Consider the following 20,642-nt stretch of genomic DNA (forward strand, 5'->3'; position numbering starts at 1 on the left):
ATAGGTTCGATTCTGGTCAAGGGCATATACCTTGGTTACAGACTCAATCCCGGCCCCTGTTAGGGCACGTGTGGAGGCAACCAATCAATGTATGTCTCTCACATCGATGTTTCTCTCTCTGTGTCTCTCCCCCTCCCTTCCATTCTAATTAAAAAATCAAGCCCCGTGCAAGCTCTGCCACTCTGCCACGCCCGGCTGTGTATCTTGATTTGAGAAACAGAAATGAGACATTCCGTCCCTGTAATATGTAGAAGGCAAACCAGATAATTCACTCCTCCAAGTATCAGTGGACAGCATTTCCCAGAATACCATTACATACAAACATAAAATGGCCCTAGCTGGCTTGGCTCAGTGGATAGAGCGTCAGTCTGTGGACTGAAGGGTCCCAGGTTCGATTCCAGCCAAGGGCACATGCCTGGGTTGCGGGCTTGATCCCCAGTAGGGGGGCGTGCAGGAGGCAGCAGATCAATTATTCTCTCTCATCATTGATGTTTCTCTCTCTCCTCCCTTCCTCTCTGAAATCAATAAAGAAATATATTTTTTAAAAAAATGTCTGAACATGTGATGATAAAAACATTGCTCAAAAAAGTTTCACCTTTCCCAACAATATTCTTGATTCAGATTTTTCCACACCATAGTGGTCTGAGCAGGGTGCCTGCTTGAGCCATAATCCAGTGAGTATCACCCTTTCCCACTCAACACACATGGGAGGCCCATCCAAAGCAAAAACTTCACTCAACAAAGAACACCACTTATCAGCAGGTCAAAGTGCCATCCGTGTCCTTAGAACTTATTCTTCAAACATTTACTTACCATTAGGCAGTGACTAAACACAGGAAGGAAGTAAAAGATTCTTTTACCTAAGTAAAACAGCATTACTCAATTCCTTGTGCATTTTTTCTATGTCTGCTTTGTTTACACAAAACGAGGTTTGTACGTAAGTGCTTGTAAACATAGCATTTTCAAAATAGTAGACATACCTGTTGTTTTCAACCATTTGTTGACACATGCAGCTGGCAACAGTGGACAGAAAACACCCCCCGCCCCCACCACCACCACCACCCTACCCCTGCCACCATGATCACACTGGGAACAGCAACTATACTTGGCCTTCACCCAGACTGAGCACTTCGGGACAATCCTGTCACCAGTTACCTTCTGGATGCCCCTGTGCCCACTACAAGCCCCCTCCATCTGTAATGACACTGGCTACAGTGCCGATTCACCTCCTCTAGCTTCAAGACACCGCTGCCATTCTAGTTTCCTGTATGCAGGCTGTATGGAGTGTTCCTCTTCAACTCCCTCCAACCACCAACTCGGGACAGTCGCCATTTTAATTAAATTCATCTTCCTCCAACACTCCCACCATCTCCTCCTCCTTCTCCTAATAGCCTGAATGTGCCCAATGGGATTCACTCCTGTGACTTTCTGACGTAACAAACATTCCTTCACAAAAGGAAGAGGTCCTGTTGGCTTCGATACAAAATAATACAAAGAAAACAACAGCAAACTTGATATACGCAAGATGGGGAAAGCTGACTGATCACATTTGCAGGTTGTCAGAGGCCTGCCACCTGCTAGCCCCAGCTCCAGCTCAGTCACTGTACTTACAATCAGCTCAATGTCGCCATCGGAGCCCGTGTAGTCTTCCATGACTGCTGCCCCATAGCCCAAGTCCTGGATGAGCTGAGCTATCTCGAGTGGCTGGATGACTTCTGGATTGTACTTAACCTCTGCCTTTCCGGCCATCAAGGCAACCAGCACGGAGAGAATACCTGAAACCATCAAGCGACAGCTGTAACACTCTAGGCAAGGTCTCTGGGTGTTCAACATAACCTAGAAAAACAACAACAAAAACACCATCTGCCCCTGCAGTCTCTGGAACAGTGATTCTCAAACTTAGCCTGCACATTAGGACCGTTTGGGGAACTTTTAACTACCATCATGCCTAGCTCTTAACCCAGACCAATTAAATCAGAATCTGCAGGTGAGTGAGAGGCATCTTTTTCAAAGCTCCCCAAGTGATTCTAATGTATAGCCAAGAGTATAAACCACTGTTCTAGAACAATATTTCTTACACTTTAATGGGCATATGAATCACTTTGAAGACCTTATTAAACTACAGATTCTGGTTCAGTGGGTCTGGGGTAGTATCTGAGGTTCTGCAGGTCAGCCAGCTCCCAGGTGATGCTCGTGCTGCTGGCCCGGGGGGCCACTCCGAGTAAGGCTGTCGAATACCCTGATGGGTGCGAGCATCTCAAAGCAAGGGATCTAGTCTGCAGCCAGCAACTACTGTTACAGTAAAGATATACTTTTTCTTCAGTCACTTTCATATAAAGAAAAATAATTTTCAAAACTGGTTTTCCATACATTTTTTCAGTTTCTGATCATTCCAAGAAGTGAAAAAGAAATCCCATGGACTATCTTGCTAATAACACTATTGTGTTAGTTTAAGGGGGAAAAGGTTTATTGATATAGATGAAAGCAATGATGTGCTTTAAGAATGCCATAAGGGACCTGACCAGTGTTCCCAGTGGTTAGATCATCAGCCCGAGCACCAAAGGGTCATGGGTTTGATTCCTGGTTAGGTAGGTACCTGGGTTGCAGGTTGCTTCCCAACCCCCGTTGGGGTGCATGCGGGAGGCAACTGATCAATATGTCTCTCTCAGCAACTATTGATGTGTCTCTCTCACGTCAATGTTTCTCCCCCTCCCTCTCTTCTTGCTCCCTTCCCTCCCTTCCACTCTCTCTGAAAAGCAATAGGAAAAAAAGCCTTGGGTAAAGATTAACAACAACAAAAAAAGAATGCCATAAAGGATAAAAATAAGGGATTCAAGTCAGGAACAGAAACATAGACACTGTGAGATCCAGGTTAATTTTATGGGCAGCCTTTCTGTGGATGACAAAGGAAGTCCCTTTAACACCTCAATTTGAACAAGGTCATTCTAAAGCTCCAGGGAGCTAAGAGAGACTAGACAAAGTGTCATCCTAATTTAGGGTTGACTCTAAGGGCCAGGGAGACACATCAGAGAGACACATGAAACCACTGGAGTGAGGAAAGGGAAAATTTTTCTAACTCCGGTGGCATGGGAGGGTCATGGTTAAAATATTTTCCAAACAAAAAATTGGGACAGGATTTTTGTTGCACTTTCAGGTTTAAGAGAATATTGAAAATGTAGTTTGGAAGACAAGACTTTGGCAAATCCACAGCACTCTATAGTTTACAGGGACAAAAAAATGAAATATTTGAAATTGGAACTTCACAAAATACAGGCTATTTATTCACTTGATACTAAGAGGTTGATGGAATTGGAGGAGAAAGATAAGGATACTAGAAGGACAAGCCAATTGAGAGGCTACCAATGGAATGTGCCATGACCTCTAAACTGGAATTCCCATAGCTAACTTATTCAGACACATTTATCACAAACAAACTAAATACCTCTTAAAGAACAGATGCCAACTGCCCACGAACATTAGACAAACATCTATACATCACATAATGAACTTGCTACCAGATTATCAGGGCCACTGCTAAATGCACACAGTGGAGACTGAAGGGACAGCATGGTGCCCCATTTTGCTGAATTCAGTGTTGGACAGTCCAGATGCAGCATTCCCAGTGGAACATGGGTGGGCACAGTCTCTTACCGGCTTTTTTCTGCAGGTTTCTCTCTATGTTAGACACACAGGAAGCACAGGTCATGCCTGTGATCTGTAAAAAGCACTTCTTTGGTGTCACTGTTGTGGAGGCTTGTGGGGACTTTGCTGAGAGGCCAGAGCTGTGGATTTTAGGGGTGCCCCCAGCATGGCGAGCCACTTCCTGTACAGAAACAGGCAGGCCAGTTGTAGTTTGTGCTGTGGAATTTGCCACACTGTGCTCTCCAACATGGTTGCCACGATAGTCTGCTGGAATAAAATGTCAGAAATCATTCAAATTAGAACAAATAGTTGAGATTTTCTTCACAGCTGGAGGTCAAGCCTGACAATCTACCTAATAAAAAAGTAGCATGCTAATTGACCGTACCTTCGCAATGCCCACCAGCCAATCAGGAGTGAGTATGCAAATTAACCCAACAAAGATGGTAGGTTAATTTGGGTACCTGGGTGCTGAGCAGCTGGGGGTGGGGTGGGACCCCTGCGTCATCGCCATGGCAACGACGCAGGCGTTCCGCCCCACCCCCAGCAGCTCCAGGCCTCGTGGGAAGGCGGAAAGGTGGCTCTGGCCTGGAGCGAAGGTGGTGCTGGCAACCAGGAAAAGGAAGGCCCATTCTGGCAGGAATCTTCGTGCATTGGGCTTCTCGTATTCAGATAAAAGTTTGGAGAGGTTACATCAGTTGGCCTTTTCATCACTGTTTCTGTCTTAGGCACACAATTACAGATACATGGAATATGCCGATACTTGAAGAATGAAATGGTCTGGCTAGATGAATGCTCTAATTAGATGAGGATAAAAATAAGAACTCACCAGGCACTCTGCTAAACACACGTGTGACCTCCTTTAATCGTAAAATAGCTATGTGATAAATACTACTATTATTCTCATTTTATAGATAAAGAAATGTGTTACACAAAATTAAATAATTTGACCCAAACCCCTCAGGTTGTAATAGTGAAGCTAGCTTTGAACCAGGTCTATTTAACTATAGGCTCTGTTCCTTTAAACTATTACTACATTTGGGTTAGCAGAGGTTTGCTCCCTCCCCATGAGAATCAAAATGATCCAAAACATTTTACTGAGTTGTCTGTCTTTTTCTTATTGTTTACAGATGTCCTATATATTCTGGACATGAATCCTTTGTCAGTGGATTGAACTACATATATCTGCTCTCAGTCTATGGTTTGTGTTTTCACTCTCATCTAATGGTGTCTCTTTTGATAAAAGAAGTCCTTAATTTAATAAAGCCAAAATTACAAAACTATGTCTAATACAAACCTACATATTTCTAAATATAAATTATATATGCTTTGGGAAAAGTCTACAAGACCATATATGAACTGAAGTGAACCATGTGGACTTTGAGGGAAGAGAACTCCAGGCAGAGATGACAGCAACAACAAGCCAAATATGAGGACTCCAAAGGGGTCAGAAAGGTAATGGGTGAGGAAGGGGGCTTCTAGATCACCATAAGGGCTCCTCCTCTTACAATATGAGAAGGGAGAGTTTTGGAGCATCAGCAGAATAATAGGATCTCTGTGAATGCTGGGCAGGGAAAACACTGCAAGGATGAAAATCAGGAAATAGAGGCACCTGTTCAGAGCCTCTTGCAACATCTGGGAGACAGATAATGGTGGTGTGGACCAGGGTGCTGACCTGTACAACCTTATACCCAAGCTACATCTAAGCCAGACTGCTTTCAAGACATACCTGGAGGACTCCTGCCTGTGGGCCTATGCTTGTGTCTCCTCTGCCCAGTGTGCCTGATGAAATCCTAAACATTCTGATATCCTATCTAAGCCCTCCTCCAACACTACCTCTACCATCAAGTCTCTGGGAGCCCCAAACCAGATGCTGGATTTTCTCCTTTACCAATACCTTACTTGTTGCAATTATTCTAAACCTGCCTTGGATGATGGGTCTCTGTGATCTGCTACCCCACACGAACCACACACAGGCAGGTGCTAGACTCTGAGTACTTCATGGCAGTCAGCACAGTGCCTGAGACCCAGAAGATCCTCAACACATGCTGGTACGAGAGAACCGTGCCCAAAAAGTGGCATTACTTATTTACAACAGTGAGAGGAATATGTTATACCTAACAGATGACTTTTCCTCACACTATATTCATATATCCATCCACCTGTCCATCAATTTATTCATTCATTCAAAAAATAGTCAGTAGCCGAAACCAGTTTGGCTCAGTGGATAGAGCGTCGGCCTGCGGACTCAAGGGTCCTGGGTTCGATTCCGGTCAAGGGCATGTGCCTTGGTTGCGGGCACATCCCCAGTGGGGGGTGTGCAGGAGGCAGCTGATCGATGTTTCTCTCTCATCGATGTTTCTAATTCTCTATCCCTCTTCCTTCCTCTCTGTAAAAAATCAATAAAATATATATTTTTTTAAAAAGTCAGTAAATCAGTAAACAGATGCAGAACTGCCTTCTAGATAAAAACCAGGTCTAAGTGTATTCTTAGCTGTCAAATTATAACTGCAGAAACTTTATTTTCTTTAATCTGGACTTTTATTTCTACTTTTCCCTTGACTCAACTGGCCTCACCCAGCACCCTGACTCAACCACCTCCCTCTCCCTTGCTTAATCATTAAGCCCTCAGGACAATGAGGTTCTGGTCAGCATCCAGTAGTCTTAGGAACAAGGTCCTGGGTTTATTGACTATAGAGACAGAGTTTTCAATCCAACTAAAGACAATATCTTGGCCTCAGTTGTGTTTTAGTTCCTGACCCAGGAAAGCGGAAAGATCTCACAGAACAAATCCTTGTGAAGTTGGACAGAGTAACTCCATAGCTGACATTAGGACCAAATGCAACGATGAATTACCCTAGCACTAACCAATCACAACTCTAATTCCTTTAGTCACTATGACTAATGACCTTCTCCCTATATAATCCATCCCCTGGAAGCCGTCGGGGAGCCAGGTCATTGAGCACGAGCTACCTGTGACTCCGGGCATGGCACCATCTCCTTAATAAATCCTTACTTTCTTGGCTATAAACTCCTGTTCATGTCTTACTGGCCTTTGATGTGTGCACTTTGATGTGTGCAGGCAAATGGACCCTTTCCGTCTGGTAACAAAATAAAATGGCTGAAATTCAAAGCCTGTCACTTGCCTATGTGCTCTCCATTGATTTTTAGAGAGAGTGGAAGGGATGGGGAGAAGAGAAACATCGATGTGAGAGACACACATTGATTGGTTGCCTCCTGCATGTGCCTGAACCAGAGCTGGGGATCAATCCTGCAACTCGGGTACATGCCCTTGACTGGTTACCAAACTGGAGACCCTTCAGTTTGCAGGCTGACACTCTAACCACTTAGCAACACTGGCCAGGGCCTGGCTATAGTCTTTCCCTTCTTAGTTTCAATAGTACCAGTTGCCACCAGGCAACCTCGGCCTTGGGCTCTTATAACGCCCTCTTCCCTCAGAGGTGGTGGCTTCTGCTAGTACTAATCTAGGGTTTCCTTCCTATTCTGCTTGGTTTTTCAGCTAAAATCTCTGTAAATAATTCCCTGGATTAAAGCCCTCCATTGAGCTACCCTGGGACCCTGCTGGTTATTTCCTTTCTCTTTCATTTCCTTCACAAATACCTACTCGGTGCTGGGTGCTACTGCGTCAAAGAAGAAACAAATCACATGGTTTGAAAACTGTCCTCAAGGAGTTCCCATTCAATCCAGAATGAATAATCAAATACAAATGATGCCTTTTTAACATTTAAGTGGCTATAAGGGGTAGTCACAGCACATGTACAGTTTATCCTAAACTAAGATTGACAGGTAAAATACAGAATGTCCAGCTAAATTTGAATTTCAGAAAAAACATGAATAATCTTTTAGTATAAGTATGTCCCATGCAGTATTTGGGACATACTTATACTAAAAAAAAAAAATTGTTATTTATCTGAAAGTCAAATTTAACTAAGTGTCCTATATTTCTTATTTGTTAAATCTGATATCCTAAATACCTCTTGGGATAAACATAACTCTTATAACTCTGACCAAGAAAAATCACTGGGGTTTTTTCCTTTTAGGTTTAATTTAATCCAAATATTCTGGATTATGTAGTTCAATGCAAATTTCTTTTTACTGCCAATAACCTGATTCCACTGTTGAAAGACCTTAAATTTCACACAGATATAGCAGATGATGGCTTCATACTACATTTCTGACCTTTTGAGTACAGGATTTACTGTTCTTTTGTGTTTTCCTTATTGATTTTTATTTTAAATAAATAAACAAAAACCCACCTCCTTCCTGAAACTTGGTACAAAGACAAAGTACAGACGGGGCCAAGTCACTCCACCTGACTTACCCACTCCTTTTAAGGTGTGTGTGTGCAGTAAAGTATCACACAGAGCAACCTTTACAGGGAGAAATTCTCTATCTCAGTGGCGGTCAGGAAATGGAGAAAATGGATGTGGGAAACTCAAGTGCAGCTGGCCCTGAGTATGGCCAGTGGGCTTTGCCCACAAGTGCTTCTTAGGGATGAGCATGAAGCTCCAGCCAGAGGCTGAGAAACTGTCCACATCCTAGTTCACCCTGCATTTGCACTGACATACCGGGCATGTATCGTGGAATCTAAACAGTAAACACATTACCACTCACATAGCTGTCCCTCAAAGAATGTCCCACACTCCCTCCTTATCTTCAGCCTCTCTCAACCACCCCTCCCTATCTTCTACTCCACTCTGTCCCTTCCAGGCCTAAGCTGCTGGAGGTCTGCACCTCCCTACCACCATGTAGGCAGTGAGCAACTCCAGCTGATGGTCTCCTCTTAGTTAAACCTTAGCTTCTCTGGACCCTCTTCCTTTATTTCCAGGACTCTTCCCTCTTCTCATGTCACTCGCCGGCAAGATCCTCCTCCTATAGGTGCCACCACCCCCACCCCCCTATTCCTTCCACATCAGTGCCATCACATTCCTCCTCTGCTCCTTCCCTTCTCACGCTCACTCTTTCTAGGTCCTCTGTCATCTCTGGGTCCAATCACTCAAATCTGCATTTCCAGCCCCACTCTCCCAAAAATTCGGGACTCATAAGCCCAGCCACCCTCCAGCATCTACCTCAGCTGGGGCTCATCCCAGGCTCTCCCTTTCCTCCCTAGCCTGCCCCCATCACACATACCCTTAATCTGACACCAAGCTTGGCGGATCTGACCTGAGTGTCTTCCAAATCCATCTCTTGCTCTCCAGCCCACATCATTTCTCACCCAGCCTCTTATGTGGTCTCACCGCCTCAACCCCCACTGCACCCTGACACTGACTGGTCCCCTAAAACATAATCTGGTCTGTACTTCCTCTGATTAAAATCTTCTGGTGACTCCCCTTGCCTTTATAATAAAGTCTAAACTCAATTTGACATGCAGGGCCTATTTGAGGTGGCCCAGCCACCGTCCACCACCCTCTGTGAGTCCTCACACTCAGGCCACTCTCCTCTTCTCTGCAGCCTCCCCAACACACTGGGCTGCCTCTCAGGCCTTTGGACCACTGTCCAGGCTGCTTTGTCCCTGGTCACTTCCCCACCCCTCCTGCCCCACCCCAGCCCCCTGCCGCTCACTGACTCACTCCCACTCCCTCTCCCAGAGGAGACCTGCCTAAGCTGGGAGCTTGGCTCAGGTGCCCCCTGCCTGGGCTTGCACAGGACTGGTCCCGTTACACTGCAAGGGTTCCTTCCTCTCAGAACGCTTCTCACTACAACATAAGCTCTCAGGAGAAGCCATGTGGCACTCATCCAGTAGCCTACAACTCTCACAATCCTGATGTACGACAGAAATTATGCTATATTTGCTGGGCTCCTCTGTAAGGAAAATGAAAAATCAGCAAGTGACCAGTCAATGAGAAGAGGGGGAGAGCAGGGATGACCACAACCCTGGAAACTCTGTTTACTGAGGTTGACATCAAGTTATGTGGACCCTTTGTGCTTTTGTGGAAAATTTCACCACACCCATCTTCTCACAGCCATCAAGGGGGGCAAAGGAAATCATCCTTAAGTCCTTCCCTTACTTCCCACTTTCAAGAGAATGGGCTCTGGGTGGTGAGACTAATATTACGTTATTTTTATGATTTTATTCTGTTTAGCAGAGAAATCTTCAGGGAGAATGATGATGATTCCTTTGGTCAGAGAAAGACCTGATATTCCTACTGTACTCTTTTTAAAAGCCAAGGTGCCTCAGTGAGTATCAATTTATGAACCAGGAGGTCACAGTTCAATTCCCAATCAGGCACACACCCGAGTTGTGGGCTCGATCCCCAGTGGGGGGCATGCAGGAGGCAGCTAATCAATGATTTTCTCTCATCATTGATGTTTCTGTCTCTCTCTCCCTCTCCCTTCTTCTCTGAAATCAATAAAAATATTTTTTTAAAAAAAACAAAACAAACAAACAAAAACAGAATCAGGGTTCTGTTCAAAAAAGAAGCCAAGAATCCAAGGACCTCAGCATTTTAGTCCCAGGTACACAAGAGGCAAAATCTAAATAAACACTTGGAAATTCTATTCCCTCTAGCCTGAAAAACTTAACACACAAGGGAAAGTTGCAGAATTCTGTTACCATGGTCCACATGTGAGGCGGCGAGTGTGGCTCACCTGTCCAAACACTCAGGTACGATACCATAAGGCAAAGAGAAAGGAGACAACCCCAGGGTTAACTACGTACCAGAAGCAATGGAAACCTCAAATCCCATTTCTTCTACAGCAGCTCGGAGCTCTTCTGGGTTAATTATAGAGGGATCATAGAGAATCGTTCCAGTGCCATCAGCCAGAGAGACTGATATTTGCTGCACACCTTCCCTTTGGGAGATCAGGCCTTCGATGGACTGGACACAGGATGCACAGGTCATGCCAGCAATAACAAGCACCATGGTACAGCACCCGTCTTGCACCTGGGTTCTCTGGGCAGGGACAGGGGAGTGACGTGTAGAAGACCTGTTATCTGTCCCACTTCCTTCTGCTCCATCAGGAAGAGAAACTTTAAAGTTCCCTGGTGGAAGAGCCTCAATCGCCTTCTGCAGGGCCCCCGGGGAGACATAAGAAGGATGGTACTGTACTTGGGCAGTTCTGTTCTCCAAGGACACCTGAATATTTTGAACTCCTGGAAGTTTGCTGATATTTTCTTCAATATTCCGGACACAAGACTTACAGTGCATTCCATCTATGCTCAGTTGCAGGGTGACCACATGGCTCCCTTGGTGCTCCAAGGTCTGAGAGTTATTGACATTCTGGTTAAAAGTTGAAGGTGTCTTTGAGTAAGCGTTCTGTAACCGCCCAATATCAATTTGTCCCAGGCTTACAGGAGCCACTTTGTTCTTGATGACAGCTTCAAACCCCATGTCGTTGACATGGTCCCTGAGGTCTTGAGGTTGAATAAGATAAGGCTGATAAATGATGACTGCCTCTTGGTTGCTGAGTGAGACTCTGACTCTCACCACTCCTTGCAGCTTCCCAATCTTGCCTTCTATGGAGCTGACACAGGATTGGCAGGTCATGCCCTCCACTCGAAGCTTGACCACAGCCTCCAGGGCTGGCAAGGACCTTAAAGGCCAGGAGTCAGCCTTTGCTTCTGCAATGCTGGCCTCGAAGCCCATGTCCTCAATTTGAAAGCAAACCTGTGGCAGGCTCATAACTGATGGCACATATTTTACAATTGCGTTGCCTTGTTCCAGGGAAACCTTAATACTCACAATGCCTTTCAAACTGGAAATCCTGCCCTCAATAGACTTTACACATGACTGGCAAGTCATGCCCAAAATGCTGATGGTGCCACTGGTTGTCTGCGAAGGGCACATACCGTCCAGACTATCTTCGTAGCCAACATTGTCAAAGGCGAAACTCTGCTTCATTGTTGGTTTCCAGCCACGAGCAGGCAAAGAAAGTTTAGACAGAATCTAAAAGAAAAAGAAATAACTTTTTTTATTCTTAAAACAAAATTTTTTTCTAAATTATCCCACCTTGTCTGTCACTGAGAAAATGGAAAACAATGCCACTGGTGTCAAAACATCCCAAGAGTACAAGAGCATAAAAAGCAGGGAAAGAAAGCTATAAACATCACAGTTGACCCTGAACAATGCAGGGGCTGGGGACGCCAATTCCTGTAGTAAAAAATCTGCATATAACTTTGATTCCACAAAAACTTAACACCTGGCCCTCCGCATCCATAAATTCCCAACTTTAGATCTAAAAAGTTGACCCTTGAACTGCACAGGTCCACTTATTCGTGGTGTTCAAAGATCAATTATGTTTATCAAATGAAAGGGTTCAGACAGGTTCCTTTTAGTTCTGACATTCTGTGATTCTGAACCTACAAGTCAACTTGCCTACCTTAGTGAAATGTTTTTTCTTACCTAGAAGATGTGGAGATGTCTATGGGAAAGGAGGAGAGCTGACGCAGTTTACAAGCACAGAACAAGCATGCAGGCCTGTGACAGAGGCAGTAAGCACAGCAGCCCACAGGTCTCCCAAGAGACCCTCCCCCGGTACTGGACGATACCTGAAACCGCCCCCCTAACTTGGGCCTTTCAGCTCTAAGTTAAGGATTCTGCTGCAACGCAAATACAAAGATTAGGTAACACCTTAATTCCGTATCTCATTCTAGGTGTGTCTGTCTCAATCTCTCAGCAGGGCTTAACTATGCTTAACAATCAATCACAGGGTACTCAAGCAAGTCAAACTTGCAGCAAGTTCCAAAAGCAGACCTTCCAGGCCCCATGGGGTCAGACCATATATACCAGTGAAAAAAGATCTGGAAGTATGCTCTGTGAGTCAGAGGAACTGAGCTGGGCCAAGCAGGGCAGGAACGGAAAAGCTGGAAGAATAGAAAGCTGAGTTTAACAAGGAACTTCTCAATTCTGCCTTTGCTGAGTGTCACTGTCCTCCCTAGTGTTCAGGACAGCTGTAGTCATTACATAAAATGACAAATGTGTTACCAAATTCAATGGACCCATTTTCTTAATATACCACAGTACAAGTATAATTACCTGATTTCTTCTCATAATGATGAGGCCTCAGCCATTCTATTAACATAACATGATTTTCTTTCACAGGGTTCCAGTCTCAGCACTCTCTTAATTAGATACAGTTTTTATACCAGTATTATTACATATTTCAGAAATTTGGGAACAGGCCTTTATACATGATACATGATGAAAAAACATGTCACTCTCTGCTCCTACACAATCCTACTTATCTTCAGATGAATCTCAGTTACATGGATTGATCTCCGTACTGCCATGCATAAAATGCATAATCTTTCTAACTTCAGATTTTGAGCAGCTTAACAAGATAAAGTTTAAATAACTTTTAAACCTGACTATAAATGTTCATTTGTATATCCACAAAGGAAATCATAAGCTAGTTTGAGATTAATAATTATAAAGAATTATTTTTAAAAATACTATAGCACTTCCTAAAATAGTATAGAAAAGAGGGAATAATTATGTAAGGGACAGCAACCAAGTAGGGTTGCTGAATTCAGTAAATAAACTGAAATCATATGTGGTGTAAATATGGAAATGTAGTATATAAGGATGACATGGCTCAACAGTATTAACTGACAATTGGATAGCCACACCTCAGAAATCTATCCAGAAAAATAGAACGTATATATCAAAAGACATTTCAGATAGATTTAAAAGGAAGAATAATAAAAACATAGGGGAATATCTATTATAATCTCAGAGTGAGAAAAGTCTAAATATGACAAAACAAAAACAAGAAAATTCAAAAGCTATAAAATTACAGATTGATATATCTAACTATAATAAGAGAAGAAATTGCTCAAACCAAGGCAAAAGTTAAAGAAGAAACTGAGGGGGGGCGGGGAAGCTTGACTTCACATTAAGCAAACTAAGAGCTAATTTCTTTAACACATAAAGGGGTCCTTCAAAAAAGAAAAAGATTAACAACCCAACAGAAAAAAGAGGGTAGTTCATAAAAAAGAAAATACAAATGGCTTTACAATATATAAAAAACGATTAAAGGAGAAATGTAACATTCCAACCTCACTGTGGCACAGTTTTCACCATTCAGATTGGCACTCATTTTGATCCTCAGAACTAGTGGGAATGTCACTTCTGGAAGGCAACTTGACAATACGTATTAAAATTACAAATTCACATATTCTTTGACCCAGCAACTCTATATCTAAAAGTTTAGCCAGTAAATATGTTATGTTTATATGCAAAAGGAAGCATACAACAAAAGATTGGAAATAAATGTCCATAAATAAGAGGATGATTAATTAGATTATTGCACAGCCATACAATGGAATACTAGCCAGCTCTTAAAAAGATTAAAGCAACTTTATAAATACTGAAATAGACTGATATCTAATATATCGTTCAGTGAAAAGCAAGGCACAGAAATATATAGTACCTTCAGTTATCTATTGCTGCATGACACCAAATTAAGTGGTTTATAACGAATGCGCGTAGATTTTCAATTTGGACAGGGCTTGATATGGAAAGCTCGCTCTCTATGCCACATAGCATTTTCTGGAGTGGACTGCTTGGGCTGGAGGTGCCACTTCCAAGATGGTTCATTCATCACAATGACTGGCAAGTTGATGCCAGCTGCTGTCTGGAAGCTGTTGGTCGCAGAAACCTCAGTTCTGTTCCATGTAGCCTCTAGGCTGGGTACACCTCACAATTGGTGGTTTGTAGGTTCTAAAAGGGAGTGTCACAATAGTGAGCATGCCCGGAGAACAGATTCCATGTGCAAGCACATATCAAGCCTGTCCCCCCTGCATCACTCTTACTAGTTCGCCATTGGTCAAATCCAGTCGCATGGCCAAGTTCAGTCATTATTGAGATAATTACATAAAGACTTAAACACAGGGAGGTGTAGTTCATTGGAAGGGCCACCAAAATGAATCTTTCACAGTATGCTAGCATTATTTGTGTGAGAAAAGGACTATTATACATATAGATGCTTATACATGCATGGATTATCTCTGGGAGAATATATAAGAAACTAGTGTAGAATTTGAGAATTGGACGGTTGAAGGAATCAAGTGACTAGGGTATAAGAGGGAGAAGAGTTACTTTTCACTGTACAACTTATTATATAATACCAAATTGTGTTACCAAATTCTAATAACTAATTGAAAAATTAAAATAAATTAACATGAGTATAAAGGAGATCCAGAACTGTGACTTGATTGTAATTGTAATTCATATTAATTAAATACTTATTTAACTGAAAAAGGTGAAATGAAAACTAAGAAAATATCTAAGGACATTCACTTTAATATGTTAGTAAGCAGAAATTGCCTCCTTATAAAAAGACATAAACCTCAACCACCCAGTCTGTTGGAAAAATAAATCCCTACCCAACTTCTTTTTCTTATTTTTTTTTTGTCTTAGGTCTAGCTACACCTTACCAAACCCCAAATCACAGTGCGGGTTCTTGACCCCTGGATCACTGCCAAAAAGGGTTAGCAGAGTGTTGGAAGCTATTTGTTTGTAGCAAACAATGCTCAGAGGCCCCCCTTCCTGACAGGCAGGTTTCTAAGGACAAGTAGTTAAGGAGGATAAAACTTTGCAAATAATCAACTTTATGAATCACCAGAGTATCTGAAGGTTTACAAACAATCTCCTAACAGTTATTCAGTGTTTGGATAGTTTATAAGTGTACACACATGGTGGGTGGATGTGCATGCTTTTAATTCCACTCTGAAGACAATCCTTGGTGGTGAAAAACTCTCATGCAATGAGTTCAAACAAATAAGTTTAGGTTTAAGGGCTCTTCAAGCAATCAAGGGCATTGGAGAGTGGGCCCAGGAGACAAATTCTGTACTCAGGGAAAACCTTGTAGAAGCCCTAGTGTTGTTTAATTCTCACTAAATTATGTACTCCTTGAAGACAAACATCTGGGACTTCTTCTGTAGGCCCAATACCAGGTTGGGGAAGAATTTTTGCTAGCTTTTGAATTTTTAATAAACTACTAGTATGATAGGCATTAGTATTAGAAGGGATTACAAATACAAGAGGAGAGAGGGATTTCACAGAGGGAAATCCAAAATGAATTTCTATTCTTTACTATCTCTCTAGGCATCCAGGTCACATGGAATCTGCTGAGAGTGCCAGGTAAAAACAGATAAAGGAATATAAAGTGTTGATTCAACAAGATGGAGCGAGGAAAGAAAAAGAAGACTTTCAGATAGGCCAACCTGGTATGAAGAAATTGGAAATCAGGTGGAATGTTTTGATGAAAGTTTTCAAAGCCAGACTAAAATTGAAAAGTCGTAGAAAAGAACCGTGATTACACATCAAAGAGCAATACTATGATGTACATAGTGGAAAAACCACTAGTCACTTTTGAGATCTCTCAATTACATATGGATCCCTATCACCTTTAAATAGGGTACCACTTGCCCACTTATCCTTGAGACTTCTTTCTCTTTGAAGGGTGTATAATGCCCTTAACCACTTATAAGCCAAAAATGTCATGCATGTATGCAACTTTTCCAATATATAACCTCCATCTCATACAACTCTATATTCCTAAACTTTCATGAATTCAAAATACAGAAAAGTACTGATATTTTTATATGTACACAGACCCAGTGGTAGCAAATAGTTAATGATTCTCAGTGTTATTTTATAAGGATGACATTCTATATCCCTAATACTCAAGGTTATTCTATAAGGAGGCATTCTTATCACCATTTTACTGTTGAGACAGACTGAGATTTATCCAATGCCACAAATCCATTTAAATAACAGAGCTGGGATTTAAATCCAGCTCAAAAGTCTAGCAGGCTCTATTTTTTTAAAACAACTTTTGAGGTTACTTTTTCTTTTTAGCCATGTTAATTACAGAAAGAGACTACAATGCAGAAAAACAAAATGAAAGAAATACAGCTACTGGAGCAGTACAGAGTGAATGTAGTAGGGAGGTAAGGGTGTGGCCAGGACCATTGAGGCCAGCTGCCTGAGGCTGAGCCTGGCCTTAATCCCTTAGTATCTGTCACCTCTAGCTATCTTGGGAACTTCAGAAAACCACAGTAGAACATCAGTACTCTCTCTGCTTTCTTCAATACATATTTCTAACTCCAAATACACTCAAAGCAACTACACTTAGGAAAGAAGACAGGACACAGGCAGAGGTGGCAATTTTGTACATCCTCCTGAATACATTGTGACTGAGTCCCTGCCTGGCTCTGTTCTTATCTGATAACTAGAGGCCTGGTGCACGTGATTCATGCACTGGTGGGGGGTGTGGCCTGCGAGGATCGATCGCTGTGGGAGCACCACTGATCCCAGTCAGTGGGAGCACACTGACTTCCACGGGGCAGCTCCTGCATTGAGTGTCTCCTCCCTGGTGGTTAGTGAGCGTCATAGCGACTGGTTGACCGGTCATTCTGGTCATTCAGCCATTCAGTCACTGGGCTTTTATTATATAGGATTCAATGGATGTCAGAGATTCACAGGGGAGGGAGGATCACAAGAGACTACTTGAAAAGATCATACCTAAACCAGGCATTTGGGTGTCAGCTTCTACAACTCCCACTGAGGAGGAATCAATGTCTCCATGTTAGGTCTATAGGCATATAGACTTACAAGAGCATATACTTATTTATTAATACATAAAATTGAGGTTATTTATGGGTAAGCTGATTTTTTACTATCTGTATATATAAGGGTGGGGCAAAAGTAGGTTTACAGTTGTTCATAAGGAGAATAATACAATCTACACTAATAAGAGAGAAACATGCAAATTACCATCACTCTGCTACACCCAACAGCCAATCAGAGTGACTATGCAAATTAACCTGAAAAGATGGTGGCAGCCCCGCCCCCCAGCCGCTCCGGGCCTGTGGGAGTCAGAGAAGTCCGGTGCCAGCACCTGAGTCTGGCTGCAGCCAGGGAGACCAGGAAGCCGCCTGCCCCGTGATCCCAGGCCGCAGCCAGCAACAGAAGCCGCCCGCCCCACGTCCTCCCGCCCCATGTCCTGGGGGAGACAGAGAAACCGGGCCCCAGCGCCTGAGGCTGGGTGCGGCCCGGGAGAAGAAGCAACTGCCTACCCTGTGATCCCAGGCTATAGCCTGCCCCATGTCCGCCTGCCCCACGTCCTGGGGGAGACTGAGAAATCGGGCCCCAGCGCCTCAGGCTGGTGCGGCCCAGGAGACGAAGAAGCCACCTGCCCCATGATCCCAGGCCACAGCCAGCCGGAGAAGTCGCCCACACTCTATCCCAGGGAAGACGGAGAAGCCACCCACCCCGTGGTCCTGGGTGCCAGCACTTGCAGCTACAGCCCAGGCGAAGCCACCTGCTCACCATCCCCTGAGGCTGCAGCCGGCCTGGGTGCCTATGGCTGACCAGAGGGAGGGAAGCCCAGATCCCAGGTGCCTGTGGTCGGCTGGAGGAGGGAATCCTGGGTCCCAAATGTGGGGCGAGGCAGAGTTGGTTAGGGGCAATCAAGCCAGCAGGGGAGCAATTAGGGACAATCAGGCTGGCAGGCAGAAGCAGTTAGGGGCAATCAGGCAGGCAGGCGAGTGGTTAGGAGACAGCAGTTCTGGATTGTGAGAGGGATGTCCGACTGCCGGTTATCCCCTGAGGGGTCCCAGATTGGAGAGGGTGCAGGCCAGGCTGAGGGACACCCTTCTCCCTCCTGCCCTCCCATGCATGAATTTTGTGCACCGGGCCACTAGTAATTAATAAAGAATAAACTCTGCTTCACATACTCACAACTGTAAACCTATTTTCCCCCACCAACTCTGTGTTTTCCAATTTTAAAAATTTAAATTAAAGAACATAAACAAGTATTACTTTCATACTGTTACAGAATAGTAATAAGCTAGGGAAATTCCAGGACAAGATGAATAGGAAAGACAGTTAAACAGCAGTTTTTAGCCATCTAGTAAATCCTTTCTTCCCTAAACCAAGGACATTTAAGAATAAATGGTTTTCACTTTTCCTCCCCAACCAGAGGGTAAATGGCTTAAATCACCCAACTCTGGGAGATGATAACAGAAATCCAACTAAGTGCCATTTGTCAAACATACCCAGGGACAAATTAAGGGAATAAATTGCATTTTGATACATCAGCATAAAGCTGATAAATATTCTATTGATCTGCCCTAAGACCTCTAAAAAGGAGGGTCCCAGGGTGCTCTCCCTCCAGGGAGCACACCCATGCCATTCCCTTCCCCGTCTCGTCCCTCCTGCCCCCGTGTATCCCCTAACCCAGTGGTCGGCAAACTGCGGCTCTGTTGACTAATGAGTTTGCCGACCACTGCCTTAGGGAAAAACACTTAAAAAACATTTTAATAATGTACTAATGTCTTTAACCTGAAGTGAAAACTTCTGGGTAAGGGTAATGCCTTACGCAGTGGTCGGAAAACTCATTAGTCAACAGAGTGGCAAACCACGGCTCGAGAGCCACATGCGGCTCACGAGTCACAGTTTGCCAACCACTGCCCTAACCTCTAAGAGTCCCCATGAGTCTTGCGACCAGGGAAGCAATAGGCAGTGGCAGCTCGTCCCAGGCTAACCCCCTGAACCTGTCTCCAAGGCCCCCTATTCTCTGACTTTTCAGTGATCCAAGGCAACTTAGCCTAGGCTCTCCTGTTGCTTCTTCTATGCCCTTCTTTGTTCCACTGTCCTAAGTATATTTTTGCTGTGGTCAGTAAATTACTGCTTGTTTTTCTACACTTTGTCTCTTGATTGAAATCTTTCCCTCAAGAAGAGAAGAACCGAGGTCTGGTCGTCTCCCCGGTAACAATACCAGAAAACAAATGTGGTTTTTCATTTTATCTAAGGCAAGGAAGAAAATGTTTTGTTAAACCATCCTATATAATAAAACTCTAATATGCAAATTGACCAAATGGCAGAACGACCGGTTGCTATGAGTGCACTGACCACCAGGGAGCAGCTCCTGCATTGAACATATGCTTCCCCCCCCCCCCCCCCCCCCGAGAGGGAGGCAACCAGTGGTGGCGATTGGGGGCGGTGCCAGCCAGCGGGCGGCGCCAGGCCACCAGCCAAGACAGGTGCCAGTGGGGGGCCCCCCCATCACCCCATCTGCCAGTTGCCCCACATATGGCCCTGATCGCCGCCCAGGCCTAGGGACCCTACCCTGTATATTGGGAACAGTCTCTTAGATTTAAAAATTAAAACCTGGCAAGGCTACTCTAACACTGAAAAAACAGGATGATGCAGCAATGACATGCATGGACTCTGGCTTGCACATTTTGTGGTCAGCCCTGATGCTAACACTTATAATTGTGTGACAAAGCCAACTACTTAACTTCTCTCTGCTTCAGTGTTTCCACCCATAAGATGGGGAAAATGATACTACTGCCTCAGAAGGATCATGTGATGTGCTACTTTTTATAATCAGGGCAAAAAAATGTAGCTGCCCATACAACAGCAAGATGCGTTTCACCTGTATGGAAAGTATGGTCAATGGTGCATGCAGCGTCCTGGATTTCAAGAGGGATGTCTGACTGCCGGTTTAGGCATGACATTCCCCAAAGGGTCCGGGATTGCGAGAGGACACAGGTCTGGCTGAGGGACCCCCACCCCCCACCCCCCATGCATGAATTTCATACACCAGGCCTCTAGTGTTAATATAAGCAACAATAATATTAATTATTGCGATAAAAGTGACAACAACAATGAACTGATGATATACTTGTGCATGGCTTTATACCAGTGATGGCGAACCTATGACACGCATGTCAGCACTGACACGCGTAGCCATTTTTGATGACACGCGGCCGTATGCCGAGGATGAAACATTTGCTGCTCCTGAGGATGAAACATTTGCGACTAGAGTCTTGGAGTTAGTTTTTTTCCTCAAAGTGACACACTACCCAAGTTATGCTCAGTTTTTTGGCGAAGTTTGACACACCAAGCTCAAAAGGTTGCCCATCACTGCTTTATACACTACAGAACATTTTCATGTATGTTTGTTTAAATATGTCTTTCCTACTTGTTGATTTCTTTTTTAAAATTTCTTTATTAATTAAGGTATTACAT

At 43.9% G+C, this 20,642-nt stretch overlaps 1 protein-coding gene across 5 annotated transcripts in view; it reads right to left on the reverse strand.

The window, feature by feature from the left end:
• The window catches only part of ATP7B (ATPase copper transporting beta), a 96,629-nt gene that overhangs the window by 35,024 nt on the left and 40,963 nt on the right, over positions 1-20,642 (reverse strand). For 3 of the 5 annotated variants that reach the window (XM_079779068.1, XM_079779066.1, XM_079779070.1), the window contains 3 exons: positions 10,319-11,546; positions 3,652-3,909; positions 1,612-1,775 (listed from right to left, as the gene is read on the reverse strand). In XM_079779068.1, the coding sequence (XP_079635194.1) occupies positions 1,612-1,775; positions 3,652-3,909; positions 10,319-11,546 (1,650 nt within the window). Of the gene's footprint in view, positions 1-1,611; positions 1,776-3,651; positions 3,910-10,318; positions 11,547-14,031; positions 14,408-20,642 lie in introns of those variants that run through there. The other 2 variants (XM_079779069.1, XM_079779067.1) reach the window with 2 other exon arrangements.

This window comes from Cnephaeus nilssonii, assembly GCF_951640355.1.
Source record: "Cnephaeus nilssonii genome assembly, chromosome: 8".
Taxonomy (NCBI): Eukaryota; Metazoa; Chordata; class Mammalia; order Chiroptera; family Vespertilionidae; genus Cnephaeus; species Cnephaeus nilssonii.